General features: G+C 36.9%; 1 protein-coding gene and 1 pseudogene across 1 annotated transcript; both read right to left on the bottom strand.

Annotated features, from left to right (window-relative positions):
- Positions 1 to 1,044: 1,044 nt before the first annotated feature.
- On the bottom strand, positions 1,045 to 2,078 carry LOC139773753 (uncharacterized; annotated as a pseudogene).
- A 1,516-nt stretch (positions 2,079 to 3,594) lies between these two features.
- On the bottom strand, positions 3,595 to 4,721 carry LOC139773754 (putative gustatory receptor 28b). The gene is made up of 4 exons (XM_071708458.1): positions 4,581 to 4,721; positions 4,014 to 4,460; positions 3,765 to 3,851; positions 3,595 to 3,690 (listed from the first exon to the last, which is right to left on the bottom strand). The coding sequence occupies exons 1-4, from the start codon at positions 4,719 to 4,721 to the stop codon at positions 3,595 to 3,597; spliced, it is 771 nt and encodes a 256-aa protein (XP_071564559.1).
- Between the last annotated feature and the right edge of the window lie 13,403 nt (positions 4,722 to 18,124).

Below are 18,124 nucleotides of genomic sequence, written 5' to 3' on the forward strand. Positions count from 1 at the left end.
TATTATTTATGTGTTACTTGCTACTTGCGCATTTAGTTATTTATTCCCATTTATTTGAATTTCAATCCAAATAATTTATGTGAACATCTTAAGTAAGAATTTGAAAAATACATTTTTATGTATAAAGTTTACGAAAGTTTATAATTAACCCTCAGCCCCTGCTCTTGTTTTCGATCAACGTAAAACTCCTGTCCATGGGTTGTTCGCGTCCTGAGCTTATTAAATAACTTTAAAAATGTTTAAAAAATCTGAAAAAATTCATGGAGCATGTTTGAACCTTAATAGAATACGAAACAATAAGTAGTTCTTCACTTGGAGTTTTTTTTTCAGCTACTACAAATGGCGTCACCACTGCTGAGTTTCAAGATATTACAGGTAATGGATCTTTGGTCGGACACAAATTATCCATAGACAGGGGCTAAGAGTTAAGGAGAGAAAGAAAAAGAGAGCATTTTTCGGTAACTATATAATTATTTTGTTATATAAATTAATAAATGACTAATTAAGTAAAGATTTTCGATGTTGGAATTAATTCTCAAAGTCCACTTTTCCCTTGTTAATTGTTAATTATTTTGCTATTTTTGGAACACTAATTATTTTATTAAATTCAGAAAAACAAGCAAAGAATTCGATGCACGCGATAATCACTTTTCGAAATATTATTTTATCTTTCGACCGTTGCTATAATTTGGATTTTATATTGCTTCCTCATAGAGGAAGCTTTGTTTTCATAAACTTCGTATATGGACCTTTGGTCGCATATAAAACTAGATCTAATCAACCAAATGTTAATGAATTATATATGAAATAGGGGTAGAAAAAACTGAAGAGAAAATTGTTTTTTTTTAGTTTTCGATGCCAATGTGTTTCTTCCCATACAGCACAGGAACCTTTCAGAAATATCTAAGAAATGTTTCATTCGATAGGTTGAAACATCTCATAAATATTATAAATCTGGTAAATTAGTATATTAAAAATTGCATTAGTATATGCGGGACATAATTTAAAGAATATATAAAATATGCCACTAAAGTTGTTAATTCTTTAATTTACCTCATATTTTATTTGCTTATTGCGGGTGCTGTTGAACACGTCGTGAACGGTGCTACTGATCTTCATGGCTTCGTTCTTGCCGGTCTCACAAGCCCATACTATCAACAACATTTTTACACAGTAATATGTTACAGCTGTAACAAAGGCCATATCATACTAATGTCTTTCCTGAGTGCTCATTGATGAACCCCCTTGTATTCGCACTACGTAAAAGTACAGGTTGAAGATGATTTGAGTGAAAGTCATAACTATCATTGAAAGAAGGTGTAAACTGAAGACCATTTTTAGCATCTGTACTGCGTCGTTGATTGCCAGGTGCTGCTTTTTCAAAGCTATGATCTCCGCATCAGTCGAAATGGATTCCTCTCCTCGTGATAGGTATCGCTCAAAAGATATGGCTCATCATTCGTCGCGAGTTCTCGTAGATTCATCAGATTATCGTTGATTTGTTTGAAGCAAGCTTTTAATATGCAAACACAATTCATATACAGCATATCCATTATAAATCGAGACATTAATCTGCATTTTGGAAAAATATACCGGCACATGCACGACTACAAAGAGGAATCCAAGAATGTCCTTGGTATGGATCAGTATAGATAAATTCTGATATGATTTCGGAGGTAATTTCAAAGAGAGCTCCAGTAAGGTCTGAAGAAACCGCATTCGTGGTCCACTCAAAATGAATGTGGTGACTACTGTGAAACCACCGACAATGTAGAAGAAGTTACGTTCAAGTAATCTGGGTGTCCCAATGCTTTTGAATGCAACATTTTTCGAAATATTGATGTCATAGAGAATTTTGAATTCGAGAGTGCAAAAAACGCAGATAATGATGGTCGATAGGATATAGCGTGGTTCGCAAGTCCTGATGGATTGATCTTGTATGGAAATATTCCCAGAATGCGACAAAACGAAAAACAAGGATACATCAACGACACAAAATCCGTAGCGCGGAATAGCTGCCATATTTTTCCTTTCCTTTTTCCTTTCGGTCCTTGGAACATCGATGACAAATTGAACATGTTCGCCGAAGCATTTAGGATGAACGATAATCTGAGAGATATTAATTATGCCGTAAATACATTGTGACATCAACGTGTTTACAAGAACTTCTTTCCTAAACGTAGATTTTTGCCTATTCACACGACTAACGCGTAAACTGACATAAACTCGCAGTCTATCTGCACCGGACGAGTTTAATTTTAAAACTACTAACAATTTTTACGTCGTGTAGCAAAACAGGACTCATAAAATTGTGAGTTATGATGTATATGTGGTTTTTTTTGCTTATTATGAAACACGCAGGTAATGATATATTATTATAATATATATATATATATATATATATATATATAAGGTAATGATATATAATTTCCTTGTCATATAATTCATAACCTTGCACATCTGAAACATGTAGAACGAGTGAATGTTATCAAGATATTTCGCTATTTCCCATTAGATTCATATATAGGTAAATAGAGAGAGTTATAGTAATTAAATATATATCGTGCCATATAAATTCAAGAACAAAAAGGCAAGTTTTTAATTTAAATAAAACAAAGTTTTTTTGTTTAATATATAAAAGCATTTTATAAATTTTTAATAAACAAACACACATAACGACGGTCGAAAGAATGTAACGTGGTTTAGAAATCTCGAAGACCGAAGCATTGATTTTATACGGGAATATTCCAAGAACGTAGCAAAAGGTAAATGAGGGATACATCAACGATTCGAAATCCGTGGTCTTGTAACTTCGACGACAAGCTGAACAGAATTAGTGGAGTGTCGTTGAAGAACTAAAAATTTTAAAGATTATTAATTACTTTATAAATCCACTTTATTATCAAATAGATCATGATTGAGAGAGCTTCATTCTTGGTGTATGGCTTTAGAGTTTTTCTTTTTACAACAAATATGTATACCGATATGAACTCTTTATTGTCGATTTATGCATACCGAATTTGAATTTAAAACTGCAAGAGTGTCAAGTTATGAGGACTCAATGGGTCACTTGTTAGTCGTGAAGTAACCATGGCGCTCTTCGATCGACACTTGTCATCATTGGAACGTAAACATAAAGAAATAATGTGTAATTGCTTAACCAATATAAATCATTCGTACATACACGAAGCATAAGACATACACTGCATATTATCCACATGGATCAAGAACTGTCTCAAGGTCCCATTAATAAAGACTAATCATTTTTTAAGTCTATATTTTTATTCAAACAGAATGTTTGATCGATTATCCAAATAGAATGCTCAATTATGCATTTATTACGTATATAGTTTGACTATGCACTTAAATAAACAAAACGTCCCCTTTACAACTGGTTATTAACACATATGTGATATAAGATTTTCTCTGTGTATATGTATTACATAAGTATATGCAAGTTTCTCTATAACCATAAAGCACCACGAGAGACTCTACTCACAACGATATCCTACTTAGAAGGATATAAAAAAAATATTAAAAATATCTTTTCTATGTTCGGTCATGTGTGTTCGATTAAATGCATCTTTTTGTTAACTAGAGCGTATCCTTTAAAGTTTTTCCACCGCAAGAACTCGAAATGAACAGGAATTGTATCAAGATCAATACATAGGTGATAATGGCACCTGCTATCTAAAAGAGAACAACATCATAAAATAAAGCTAAATATACATTTATTTAATAAAAGCAAATAAGTGATTGCTCACCTCAGTGAGGAGCGTAGCGTCCACAGTAAGCCCCTTTGCGGAGAACGTATTTTCACAATGCGATAATTGCAAGGAAAATAGTCGCATCTGCAACGTCAGATCAAATAATTGTTAAAAACAGGATTAAAAGATGTAATTATAAATTTGAAAAATTATTATATTCAAAATTGCATTAGTATATGCGACGCATAATTAGGAAGATTTATATAAAATATGCCACTAAAGTTATAATTTTTTATAAAAATTTACCTCATATTTTATTTGCTTATTGCTGGCACTATTGAACACGTCGTGAACGGTGCTACTGATTTCCATGACTTGATTCTTGCCGGTTTCGCAGGCCCACACTATCAACACCAATTTTATAGAGTAATATGTTACAGCTATAATACAGGCCTCAAGAGCAGTCTGTCTAGCTTCATTGCTCAGATATACACCCAGGTGTATTTGCATTAAGTAAAAGTACAGATGGAAGATAATTTGAGTGAAAGTCATAAGTATCGTGGAAAGAAGATGCAAACTGAAGACCATTTTTAGCATGTGTACTGCGTCGCTGATTGCCAGATGCTGCTTTTTTAAAGCTATAATCTCCATCAGTATAAATGGAATTCTTTGCTTGTGATAGGTGCCGCTCAAGAGATATGGCTCACCATTTGTCACGACTTTTCGCAGATTCACCAGATTGTCGTTGATTTGCTTGAAACAAGTTTTTAATATGCAAACACAATTCATATATAGCATATCCATCTGAAACGTCAGGAATAGAATGTAATTTATAAGAAGCTGGCGCCAGACACTACCCTGACTATACAGCACTTTGATTATACACATCAGCAATAGCACGACTTGAAAGAAGAATCCTAGAATGTCCTTGGCATGGATCAGCCTAGATAATTTCTGATATGATTCCGAAGGTAATTTCAAAGAGAGCTCCAACAAGGTCTGAAGAAAACGCATTCGTGGTCCACTCAGAATGAATGCGGTGACTGCCATAAAAACACCAATAATGGAGAAACAGTCATGTTGAAGTATCCTGGTTGTCTCAACGTCTTTATTTAAACTATTTTTAGAAATATTGAAATCATAGAGATTTATTAATTCGAAGATGCAAAAAACGCCTATAATGATAGTCGAAAGAATATAGCGTGGTTTGCAAGTCTTGATGGTCGAAGCGTTGATCTTGTATGGAAATGTTCCCAGAATGCAGCAAAACATGAAGCAGGGATACATCAACGATTCAAAATCCATAGCACGGAATAGCTGCCATATTTTTCCTTTTCTTTTTCCTTTGAGTCCTTGGAACATCGATGACGTGTTGAACATGTTCACTGAATCGTTATTGAAGAACACTTTTGTATCAACGTGTTTACAAGAATTTCTTTTCTAAGTGTATAACTTTCTGCTGTATTCCTACAACTAATAAATAAACTGAAATTGCAGTCTATCTGCACCTGACGAGTTTAATTTTAAAACTAACTAACAATTATTGTGTCATGTTGCAAAACAGAACTTAGGAATTTTTTATGTCATAATGTAACTACGACTTTTTGCTTATCATCTCCGAAGCACGCATAAGTTAATGATGTGTAATTGCTGTGTCACATAATTCATAATCTTGCGCATCTAGAACTTGTACAAAACGAACGAACATTATCAAGATATTTCACAATTTTTCATTAGATTCATATATAGGTAAGTAAAATTTATAGCAGATAGATCTCGTGCTGATATAAATTCAAGAACAAAAAGGCAAACGTTTACTTTACATAAATGTTGCTGTTGGACTCATATGGTAAGATTTTTTCCGGTTGGCTATAATTATTAGCAATGCACTTACTTTCTACTGCTTTCTGGTATTTTGTGAATATACATGCTATATAATGTTTTAATTAATTAAATTAAAAGTTTCTTATACTCGTATTTCTTTTCCATTATCTTTTATTGAAATTAGACATTATGCTTATGATAGTAACTATGCTTAAAGCAGGTTAAATTATATATATTAATTTAAGGACTGTTGATATTGGTATAATGAAAATTAGAATGGAGATAAAACACGAAAAATAGATTTCAACATCGTGCCATAAAAATATCGAATATTCTATACATGCAATAAGGACATGGATTTTTGGAGCAAAAAGTCGAAGGAAAGGAAACTACCATTATCTTAGAGAATTACTCATCCGCATGGATATTGTGCAGTCGATATTATCTGTTTCATGTTTGCATACTTAATTTAATAGATCGCGACAATTACACATCATTATTGTACACATTGACTCTCGAGAGCACAGTCCATCGAAAAGCACCATGGTTACTTGACGCATAACAAAATATTCCTTTAGCCTTGTCTCGCTTGAGGCAGCAATTGTTCGCAATTTTGAACTTGAATTCTCTGACAATGAGTATAAATAGGACTAGCAATGTAGTTTACGTCATCATTTATGCTTACTTCTTCTCTATTCAGTTATAAATCAGAATTTTATTCGACGAAACGAATAAGCATTATATCTGTTGTTTTGATTATGACTTATTGTTAGTAAGATATATTTCTTTCTTGCAAATTCCCTGATCTAGCAATTTTGCAGATGCATCGTAGTCGCAACTCCGCTGCTGCACATCGTACTGGTGAGTTGCATAATTACTTATTCACGGGATTAAATGAGTGAGTTTATGTACGATTCAAGATTAGCTATCGAAATTCGATAACTGAAGAAATAAGCGCATATACTCGTTAAATTTATTTAAAGATATGCGATTTAATTATTTTTTTTACGAAAGTATTGATTAGATTAAAATTCAAATTGCTTATTTATTATACTTTATTCGACAAAATAGCTTTGAATTAAAAATAATATATTAAAAATAATAAGTATTTTTAAATTATTGGAAACAGTAATTTTACTTTCGACTTTTTCTAAATAAAGACCTCATCCGTTTCACTTGATTAGTGGATTTGATACTCAACACGGAGAAAAATAATCACTCTACAGCCAAGGAAAGCATTTATATATTTTATTTCTTTTAAGTTAAGTAAGTTTTCTTACAACAAAGAATATTTTCTTACTAATAGTTTTCAAATATCTTGACACAAGTCTTTGAAAAGCCAGAATATTGTTTTGAGTAAATGTAATGCTTACAATGACTTTATGGTATAGATTTGCGGATACATAGTCATTATAAGCATATAAAGTCATTATCTATATATAAACCTTTAATAAGCATTACATTTACTCAAAACAATATTCTGGTTTTCAAAGACTTGTGTCAAGATATTTGAAAACTATATTAGTAAGAAAATATTCTTTGTTGTAAAAAAGCTTACTTAAAAGAAATAAAATACAATAAGTAAGTGCTTTTCTTGGCTGTAGAATGATTATTTTTATGTGTGCACTATTAAAGAATTGCGCGAATCAATCAAATAATCCTTGGGTTTGATGAGACTAAAGCTCCAGAAGAATACTTTAATCTAAAAATAAAGATAATGTGTGCGATCATTGAAACCGCGCAAGAGAAAAGAATCGTTACCGAAGCAGCTGTGAGCCTATACCAATAAATTAATTTGCGAAACAGATTCTCCTCACCATCAAGTGCTTCGTAAAACTACGCAGCTGGCCTGCGGTCAATCGAAGCAAAGTGCTTCGTTACAAAGAAATCTTTTTGCGATCATTCCTTGTTATACCTCTATAATATAAGATACATCATCACATAATTGCAATTTTATCATTAATATAATTTATTTTTTTTCGAATATTTCTAACTTATTACAATTTAGGTTTTTCTCTTAAAATTTCGCGAATTACACTTTTAATCACTTAATTATGACAATAAACAATATTACTATTAGGCGATAATATTTCATAGCGCAAAGGTATTCTCAAGAACATCAACATAGGTTCGTTTCTCTTAAAATTTCCTTACTAGAAACTCGTTTCTTCTCCATTATCTAGACGCAGGGTGTCTTTATAGACCCGGATCTATTACCAGAGCTAATAAATAACGAGTAGCTATTCCAGGATCGAATGAGTTTGCAATGGTCCTATTTTCTATCTCTTTCTTCACGCGCTGTTTGCCTCTTTTCCTCTTCTTTCTTTACCGTTTTGCTACTCCCTCTCTTCATCTTCTACCTCTACCTCCATGGTGTACTTTCATTGATAAATGGGAAAGCAGGAGCTCCAGTTTCTCTTGAAGGTGACTCGCGATGGGCATAGCTCACTCTGTATCGGCCCGTGCTATCTTCGGAGTCTTTCTTCTTCCTCTTCGTAGTTTGCCCGTTAACGAGGTACGAAAGCGAGGAGGCGGGTTTGAGTTGGAGAACAACGTAACCATTCTGACGATCGCTCGAATTGGAAACCGCGAGTTCGTTAGTTTATATCGATTATGCTACGAAGTCCCAATTAAAACTCAGTTTAGACAGACGTTGAATAGGTATCATTATTTCTCAAAAACATGTATTAAAGTATTAGCTATTGTGTGTCGTTATACATTTAATACATTTAATATATTTAATACATTAAGATATTATTTTAAACTTTTTAAATGTGAATTTCATTTAAAAGATAACTTATACAATTTGTTTTTAAACATTTTGCTATAAATCTAGATTAACTAGTTCGATGTTAAAAGCTATAAGAGAGAGACTTTATAATCGATCTCACAATCAGTCAAATAGATAGATTGATGGGATTTTTGGAAATTTATGCTTGTTAAAAAGAAGAGTGATTACTCGACGATCTTTAAAATTTATCAACTGTTACGACACTGTTATATATTTAATACATTTCGTCATTTCAATCCTTTTGAATGCAAAGTTTGTTCAAAAAATAATTTATACAATTTATAGTATTTATATACAATTTGTTTTAAATATTTCGTTATAACTCCAGAATCACTAGATCGAAACTAGAAGCGATAGGAGAATATATAATCGATCTCAGCTAAATAGATAGATCAATGAGATTTTTCGAGGGCGTTAAAGAAAAGAGTAGTCGTTTGCTTGAAGGTTATCATCAAAAAAAAGAAAGAAGGAAACTCGAGCGGCGGGCTTTTGATCGTGAAAACAGAAATGCATCGAAGCCGGTTTTTCGAGGACGTTTTCGTGCGCACAGCTAACGAGCCGTCGAAGCTCGAAGCGAGAATTTAGTTTAATGGCCGAACGAGCCGAGTTCGCTCGCTTATCTACTCGCGCGATGGTCCTTCTTGCAGGACGTCCCCGTTACTTTGGCTGCAATTGACACGTTCGAATCTCCACGACGCGTCCGACGCGAGAACACGAGAAGTAGTTTAGCCGCTCGTGCGTTTCTTTCGCTTTTTTGCCGGAATCGAGAGAGGAAAGTGTTTGCGCTGCGATGACTCAGCCGCGTCTCGCGATTCGCAGCGCTGGCGGAAATCCGCGCGGTGTCTTTATTGCTTTCAAAGCATTTCGCTGGAGAGGGAATAACTCGCGTGCTGAGCGAGACTCAGCTGTGAAATCTATTTGCGTATTTTCCCGCTGTTTCCCTTATTCGTATGCGCTTTGTGCAATTTTATATATCTGTAGCGATGCTACATTGCGTAGCAGTGCTTTGTAGATTTTCGTTAAGTTTGATTATCCTTACAGCTACCGTTATTGGAATCGCTGTTAGAAAGATAACAAAGTGAATGCAAACTGAATATACATACACTCTACTTTAAACTTTAAAATTTGCGTAGATTTTTCGCGGATACAAATTTATAATTAGAGAACCGATAAAACTAAATGAATAATATTAAAGACACACACACACAATCACATTTATGCATCTCTCAAACCAATCCGATTTTATATAACTGCAAAATTGCAGTTATATAAAAAGCTTAACATTTTCGCGCATTTTTAAAAGATTGTGGCGTGCTTCGAACGCCGGGAGCGACAGCTGCAAAAAAGTCGCAAGAAAAAAAAAGTTGTCGGACGCATCAGCACGTTACATGATTCTCTGACATGCGCGTGGTCAGTTTCATATCGTCCACTCCTATCGGGTGTACGTTCACCTCTGCGCGTCGCGTGAAGTATCGCTCCATCGGCGGGCACGAATTTTCTTGGCTCATTGTTGGTCGCTCGACGCTTTAATCCCGCGGGTCGCCGAGCCCTCGGGGGAGCAAATACACCGTCGATAAGAGACTCGAGATAAGATGGACGGGGTGGGGTATGTGCCGAGCGCGACGAGGTACCTCACACGCAAGTTTTATACGCACGCATATACCGGCAAAACTGTGTGTGGTCGCGAGTCTAATATATACAAGATCTGACGTTTTGCCTACGGGTAATCGCGAGCTACGAGAAATCGTCCCTCCGCATCAGCAAGGACAAACCCTTTCTTCCGCATGTGCTTTCGTACAGTTCCTTGTGTTTGATCCGGTAGCAGACATGCTATACTTTTGATGTTGTAAACGCGTATTAGATCTTCCTGATGTACTACTTAGCGAATTATTAGTATTTATTTAACTGATTTATCAACGTTCCTGTTTAATATTATATGAAATACATTTCTATACATCTGCTTTTAAAACAATGGTACCCGGCCGACACGTTAAATACTAAAATTGTAATTTTGAAAAATTTCCTTTTAATGATTAGTTTTTAAAAAGAGTTGAAACCCTTGAGAAATTTGCACGAAGTACTTCGATTATTCATTTACGGTTAAATGTAACTGACATAGGACGACGTCTATACAATGTGTCACGAAGAGCCACGTCGTGTTCTGGCGTATGTTGATGACAGTGCAGATTGTGCCTGCTCCGCCCATGTTTTGCATATACTCGCCCGGACTTACGTGTATACGGTACATATGTACGTAGCCCATCCTCCAACGCGCATCGACATCGTTGCGTAAATAATCCAAACTGGCAAACCGAGTCACGATCACGTTTGCGTGATCATATACATGATGGAGGAGAGAGGGAGAGGAAGAGAGAGAGAGAGAGAGAGAGGCCGAGAAAAAAATTCCGCTGTTCTCATCTCTACCCATTCTTTAAACCCGCCCGTCTATCGGCTATGACGCAACTTTTATTACGTGGCTTATATCGTTTTGTGAATTATGCGGCCGGTATTCGATGCAGAATACCGGACCAGGTAGAGCCGACGAGAGAGGGTTACAAAGAGTGCGTTGTTCGCGGGACAAGCGGTATTAATAACGTTGAAGCTCATTCCGCCCGTTGGTTTGCGAGATAAAAGAAAATAAAATGACGCGTTATCGATCGTTATTGGCATTTCGTCCATCACAGCTATGAAATTTTATAATTTATATATTTTTTTCATGTTATCCTATGTTCTAAACTAATTTTAAAAAATTGGTCTTCTCTCTCTCTCTCTCTTAGTGTGTTTATTTAAATAAGTAAATTTTCTAATAATTAGGTGGGTAGAATAGAAACTTGAATTTTTATAAACATATATATTGGTAATACAATTAAAATCTATTCCAATGTCGTATCCGAAATTTAAACAGTTATTTTATGTATTTATTATTAGACTGTTATTATGAACAAAAAAATCTGTTTAATGATAATAGGTACTTAAAAGATAATGGTAAAATTTTGTATGATTTCGCGATGGCTGGCGCCACCGTTCGGTTGATGCTTCAAGTCGCAAGCTGCATAATCGATCGCATCCAAATGTGCATCATGGGCCAATTTCTCTCAAATTTAGACGATCGATACGAATTGCAAAATCTCCAATGTATTTCACGGTTCGTTGAGAGCGATGGCAAGTTTCCTCATCTTAGAGGCGCATTTATTTCTGCGATGCCTACGGCTAGTGTGCCGTTTTTGTCTCTTGAAAGTAATGATGCCTCGGGTTTGCTCTCCGACACGTAATTTTGGCACGATCTGTTTCGAAAGGCGAGGACAACGAAGGAGATGACAGGGTATTTCTGCGCTCCCCTAGAGGGGAACGCAACCGTGATCCTTTTTCTCCCAGCCACGTGGATAGTACCTTGACGGTGTGACGAACGAGGGGCGAATTTCCCACATCGGCTCTCTCGATGAGTTACCCGTGGGATCGTCTTCACGTCGCTTAAGAACTTTCGCGAAAAAGGGGACTCGGCAAGATAGAGAAAATAACGCCTTGTGTATCTTTATCTTCTAATTTCGTTCGTTCGTTCACCGGTGTACAAAACGTTATCAAAGACAAATGGAGCTTTACTACAACACGTTATTAAATAAGACAAAGGAAATTGGTTTGATCCCGTCTGGGATTTATTAGGTTTTCTTCGTGATACGCTCAGTTTACTCGAATCTCGGATAAACCCGCACTTCGCGCATGGACACGAATTTTTAAAACATATTTGACACTACGCTTCTGTCACCCCCAACATTATGAGCTATTGTTTATAAATTTTCCCCACATAGATTTCGTACACGAGCATAGCTGCGCATTTTTCACATCGCGCGCGACTTCAAATAGCGATCCAAGTCAAGATAAGTTTGCACGGCACGGATTCGCGATATGACGGGGATGGATTTCGAGTTCAAGTTGGAATCAACCGGCTTTTCGCCGGGATTTCGCCACAACGTGAACACGAAAAGCTATATACGCGGACCGTATCCGCCTGTTTTACAAACGACAAGAACGAGCTCGTGCGCGCGCGCCTATCTCGTTACACTCTCAGTGAATACATAAATATAAATTACTTAATTTCGTAACTCGGTTTAAGTTCGCGCCTACCGGATAAGAGACGTGATCTTGAATTCATTGTCTCATCAGGCGCACCTCGCGACGATGTACCAAGTACATAACTGTGTATACGCGCGCGTACACAGAACGGCGACGCCTTGCATAATCTCATTGTCCTAAACTGTCTCTTTCGCTCTCTCGTTGCTCTATCAACGATTCGCCAGCCCCACGATGGTACGCCCTCGAGATGATTCTTATATTCGTCACCGCCGCGATTTGATTTGCTAATAGCGTTTCACCTCAGGGAATTGTCACGCAGGATTTGAAAAAGTTTCCTAAGCCATATATTTGATTTGCTTCATCTCTATCTTGATTTCGATTTAACGTATCTGGATTAAACTTTTTCTATTTTTTGTCTAATTAAATGCCAAAAAGAGAGAATAGTGGGTATTGACACTAAAAGATATGCAGTCTCATTGATATTTCCTCATCGATGTGGTGGCTATAAAAAAGTACCGGCAACTACATCTCAGCAACGCTGCAGGTATAAGATTACAGGAACACATCGTTCAATGGCACTGTAACGACGATACGTCACGTGTCATGTGTGGCAACAGATGAACAGCAGATTTTAAATATCATGTTGCAAGAGAGGGTTGGCCTGCCGTATGTAAAAATTATAACGCGCGTTTGACGCAACGCTTTTAAACTCTCGGGTTATTCTCTAAAAATATACTTCTTTCGTATATAGCCAACAGTAAAAAGCGGTGAATAGCTACCGTCTGTGAATTGTCTTTATAGCACCACGAAAATAAATAGAAATAGTAAGAATTTTCCAATTTTATTAATCGGTTCAATGAATATTTAAATGTAACGTATTATTATAGAAACGTCATATTATATTAAACGTCAAAGAGCCAATGCAGCTCTCAGCTATTTGCGCATGATAATTTATAACGTTGAATTTATAGCCGAGTTCGATGTATAAAGATAGTGCACACCGGCACACTAATTGACTGTCGTGATTTATATTTCCCCGCAAATTGCCACGTGTGTATGTTTGACTGTTCGCCGTGTGATTATAACGACATGATTAAGAATATAAAAAAAAAATGTTTCCGCATAACATAAACCGCTCAATAAATATTCACGTGCCGCATGATCGAAACATCAGATACAAACGCAGCTGCGTTTGTACTTTTTATTGCACCGCCCATTGATAATAACATTTTCTCCGACATGTTTCTATCGATAAGAGATGCTCGCCTTAAGATTACCTCGATTCCACCGGATGTACGCATTTCATCTCGCCCGAACGTTCTCGCCTTTCCTAACGTGATTTACATATATCAATTAATTCATTGACGACTCGTTAAGCCAACGGGTTGCATTCCGGTCGAACATCCGGCAGTGTTAAATCAAGATTTCTCCTGAGATAAGCGTTCCATCGCGCCCGGGCTCCGATTCATTTGGCATACTTTAGGGACCCTTCTCGGGCCGCTCCTGCCGTGTCCCTTTCTCCCCCCCCCCCCCATCGATGTTCTCGGCCAGTTAATATGTTAATTGTTTTGATGATTTAACGCGCGCGTATATTGGCATGCCGTAAAGCGCATTTCTTAACGCACTAACGATCTCCTTTGCTTGGTTGGTAACTCGATCGTCAAACGTGTATCATCGATACCGAATTCTCATTTAGATGCGCTTAAGGCGCGAAAAGATGTAATCGACGAGAATGGGCCGTTCAGAGCATAAAGATGAGACTCGGTGAGATATTCAGCGATAGAGGCACGTTCCGAAGGAAAAATCTATCGTCTCGTGGCGCGGTGCTCATTCGAGTGAACCTATTTGGAACACGATCATAAAAGGAGACTGCGCTCTCCATATCGGAGACTGAGTTCTCCATATTATTTGATCAGACTCGACGTTACCTAAATTGTTCCAGCCCGTTCATGGCTGCTGGAAAATTGGAAAAGCGTCTACCTCCGAGGAGTATGAACGGGCTAGAACGCGATCGTGTAGGGGGACTCGCGTGTGCGCTGCGAAGAAAGTTGCGAGAATATCGATCGATCTACGAAACTTATACGAAGTGACGGAAAGTACGAAAGTTCTATGTACTTCGGCTTGAACTCTAGATCGCATGTAACTCATATATTCATTTTCCGTTTACTCGTTTAATCCGTCGCTTAAAATGTGGACAATTTTGTCCAAATTAGCTGTTTCTATTTCCTCTTATTGTCGATTTTATAGCCGTGAATGAGTGAAAACACTTTTTATTTCTAAAAAATTCTAGAATATCCATATTTGCTTTAACGTTCTGCTCTAAAAGATATAGTTATAAATTCAATTTCATTCAAAATCGCCATCGACAGCTGTTTGATAACTTCCATCGATCCAAGCAGGTTACATCCGTCCAATCCAAGAATAGCGTACACTTCTTTGAACAGACGAAGGATACATAGAAGGTGATAGACGTAGATGCGAGAGAGTAGTACCTTAAAATTTTAAATATAGATTTCCGAGGAAACGGTACCGTGGAGATGGAGAAACGGCATGGCACACGTGCACTAGGAGCTAAGCGTAGTTCGGGGACTCGTTCGAGGGTCGGATCAAGGCATTTATCCTCCATTCTGCATCCCGGACGATCCCGCCGCACCTCTCTATCCGACATATACGCGTACGAAAATTTCTCTCTTTATCCCACCCTATCCGAACACCGCGGGGAATTCGAGGCGTTTCCATTGTGCCGTCACAATGGCCGCAGCCTTCGCAGCTGTCGGCGGAAACAAATTTCTAATGTCGTATTAAACAAACCATTACAATGCTCGGATCTGTGGCGGAACATTTGACACAGACACGCGCGCTCACATATACGCCGGGCGGGCGGCTATATTGGCTTCTGCCGCCGATTGATGCGAATGGCCGAACAATAGAGGCTTTCGCGGACAATATTGCATCGCATGCGCGCGACATACACCATCACCTCGCGAACGGCACGAGTCTCTTGACGTATTAGCACCGGATTTGTCAGATTACAGGCGAGATTTATGAAAGGCAGTTTCGATTTCTACTACGCGTCCATTCAGTGGGTCACGTATCGATGTCGTATACGACACATAGAAGTACGTTATGCGCTTTTATTAATTTCTCTCCAAAACGTGACTAAAAATGATATTCGAGCCTGTAGAATCTTTGCGGGTTCGCTGATAATCTTTTCCGTGCAGTTTATGACACGCTAATACGATTTAAAGTTAATGAGATATTTTGCAAAATACAGCATTTCTTTCTACCAGTAATTTTATGATTATTGAACACGACAAGCTTTACAACATCTGCGATGTAGTTTCTTTACGGACATATATTGATTAAACATTATCCGCATTTTCTTTGATTAACAATATTACACTGAATGTTTTAAATTTATTTTCAGACATCTTATAATTTTCACCGATTTCTTATTGAATTGTTTATTAATACATTACATTTAGTAGTTACATTATAGTTAGTGGATATATTAATACAATCTATTCCGTATCTATTTAATTATATTTTTCAAACGTTTAATTAATTTGATTAGATATTACACAAATAATTTTACTCTTTACCGTCTTCTCGAAACAATACCTAGTGTAACGTGAATCTCTTAGGGAATCACGCGATTACATTTGTGATTTCCGCGAAGGAATCGATGATATGATTGAGGCGACGCGACGCAATAATCCATCGCGAATTACGTGCTCTGACGGTGCCTCGTCGACGACGATAATCCACGAAGGTCGACATGATTGGCAGCATCAGTTCGTGAGATGAAGCGCCGTAAGATTAGCAATGGAAGGGCGGAAGGATAATTTGTATTCAAGTTAGGTGTTGTCCCGCCACCTGGCAGTCCGCGTGCACCCCTCTTTCCGACTCGCATCCACCTTTTCTTCCTCTCTTCCTTTCGTTCTGACATTCTCACCTCCCTCGTGCCTCTCATCTTGTCTCCGCGTCGACGTGCTGTCCGTCCCGCTAGGTTGACGTATGTCCCCATCGATCACATCGTTCGCAGCCCTCTTTGGCTCGCGTTTCCACGTCCACCATGCACTACGCTCGCGCCATTGAAATTCCAGTCGGGTATAATAAGGTTTTATTGCTCTCGCGGCCCGGTCTGAAAACAAAAGGTGAAGGGAACGAAGGTTCTCTCTGGGATGTTAAAATAGGAGAGAGGAAGACGTCGTGAAACTTTCGTCTAGCTTGAGGGTGGTCTAGACTCGGCCGTAAAGCAAGAACAATGTCGATGACGGCGAATACCTTGACTGCGCTGAAAATCCGTCCCTTAAATCGCGACTGATGGACTCATTTGGATGATAATTAAATTCGCTGTCAAAGGAAAAGGAGAGAGTGAGAGGTAGATTGCAATTTTAAAAATATAATTGTCAATTTGTTGAACATCTCTTAAAAAAAAATGCAATTCGGATACATTGAGAATTACATATACCTATATACACACACTTAAAGTGTATGCGTTTTAAGATATATATTTATTGCAATATAGATTTTGCTCTAGAAATAATTTTTCTAACATACTCGTCGTTCAGAAATGTCTGATCAAGTTACCATGCGGAAGTTAACAGTAAGCAGGCACATACGTCAGAAGAAATCTTTATCGGATATAAGATGTGCGGACTTGTTAGTCAAAAACAAATACGATCTGGGCACTAACACCCGCCGTATATCTGCTGGGCCTCCGTCAACACCCATGGGATTATCCATCCCATCTCATTTCCGCAACATCCTTGTCAGCTACCCCACCATCTGCTTGTGCCTTTGATTTATTCTTATTACTTTATTCGTGAAAAACTTCAGAAAACTAAACTGCGAACTTCGTCGTTGAATTTTGTGCAAGAACACGAGAGCGAAAACAAGGCGAGGCGAATGAATTTGCATGCCGCAAACCTAGAATATAGAACGACCGAATACATCTCTTTTGTAATAAAAGAAATTAAATATTTAATTTAATTTGCTATATATAAAAGGAAAGAAAGCCTATCTTTTTTTATATTGAGTAAGATTTCTGACATGTAACACATCCTGAAATAATTAATTAATATTCATAGTAGTATAATATTTAATTAAATAATGAATTCGTTTTACGCTTCGGTTTAGTTCAACTCGCATGTGAGAAAAGATATTTTATATTTTGATTAAGTTTTTGAATGTAACATATGGGGTCCTTATTCCCACGAGTACTGATGGAATGTTTTTACAAGTAAAGAGGGTCAAAAGCTTTGAAGTCGCTCCTTTACATCTTTTTCCTATATTGAAATACAAAGACCAGGAAATATGTAGGCCAAAGTAAACTTTCACGTGTATATTTTATTTTCTAGAATTCACACCAAATTATTTTTGTTATAGTTATATTCGTATTATACATATATTAATTGCTTTCAAAAAAAGATTTATCTAAAATATTTAAAAACAATGATAATAACCTTTTCTTCGCCAGTAAATAATTAAAAATAAAATAAAAAATTAAGCGACCCGACTGGCCAATTCTCATTTATTAAAACTCACGACGTTTCAACCATAATCTGGCCCTTCTCAAGGACTTAAAATATTTAAGTCTTATCTTTCGTTAAAAAGGTAAAAAATAAAAAAGACTATTCTTTATTTTTCATGACATAGCGACAGATTGACTATTGCATTTCCGAAGTTGCAAGCTATTTCTCGCACTATTATCTTTGATAGCGTAAAA

Source organism: Temnothorax nylanderi, unplaced genomic scaffold (assembly GCF_030848795.1).
Source record: "Temnothorax nylanderi isolate EJ_2023f unplaced genomic scaffold, tnyl_v1.0 TNYL_tig0068_pilon, whole genome shotgun sequence".
In the NCBI taxonomy this organism is placed as follows: Eukaryota; Metazoa; Arthropoda; class Insecta; order Hymenoptera; family Formicidae; genus Temnothorax; species Temnothorax nylanderi.

Bases quoted from the DNA above. Each gene is read 5' to 3' on its own strand.
- LOC139773754 (XM_071708458.1), bottom strand. From the start codon at position 4,721: ATGCGTTTTCTTCAGACCTTGTTGGAGCTCTCTTTGAAATTACCTTCG. The intron at 4,461-4,580 runs GTGCTGTATAGT...ACTTGTTTCAAG, and splicing joins TGCTGATGTGTATAATCAAA to CAAATCAACGACAATCTGGT. The intron at 3,852-4,013 runs GTAAATTTTTAT...CTGACGTTGCAG, and splicing joins ATAAGCAAATAAAATATGAG to ATGCGACTATTTTCCTTGCA.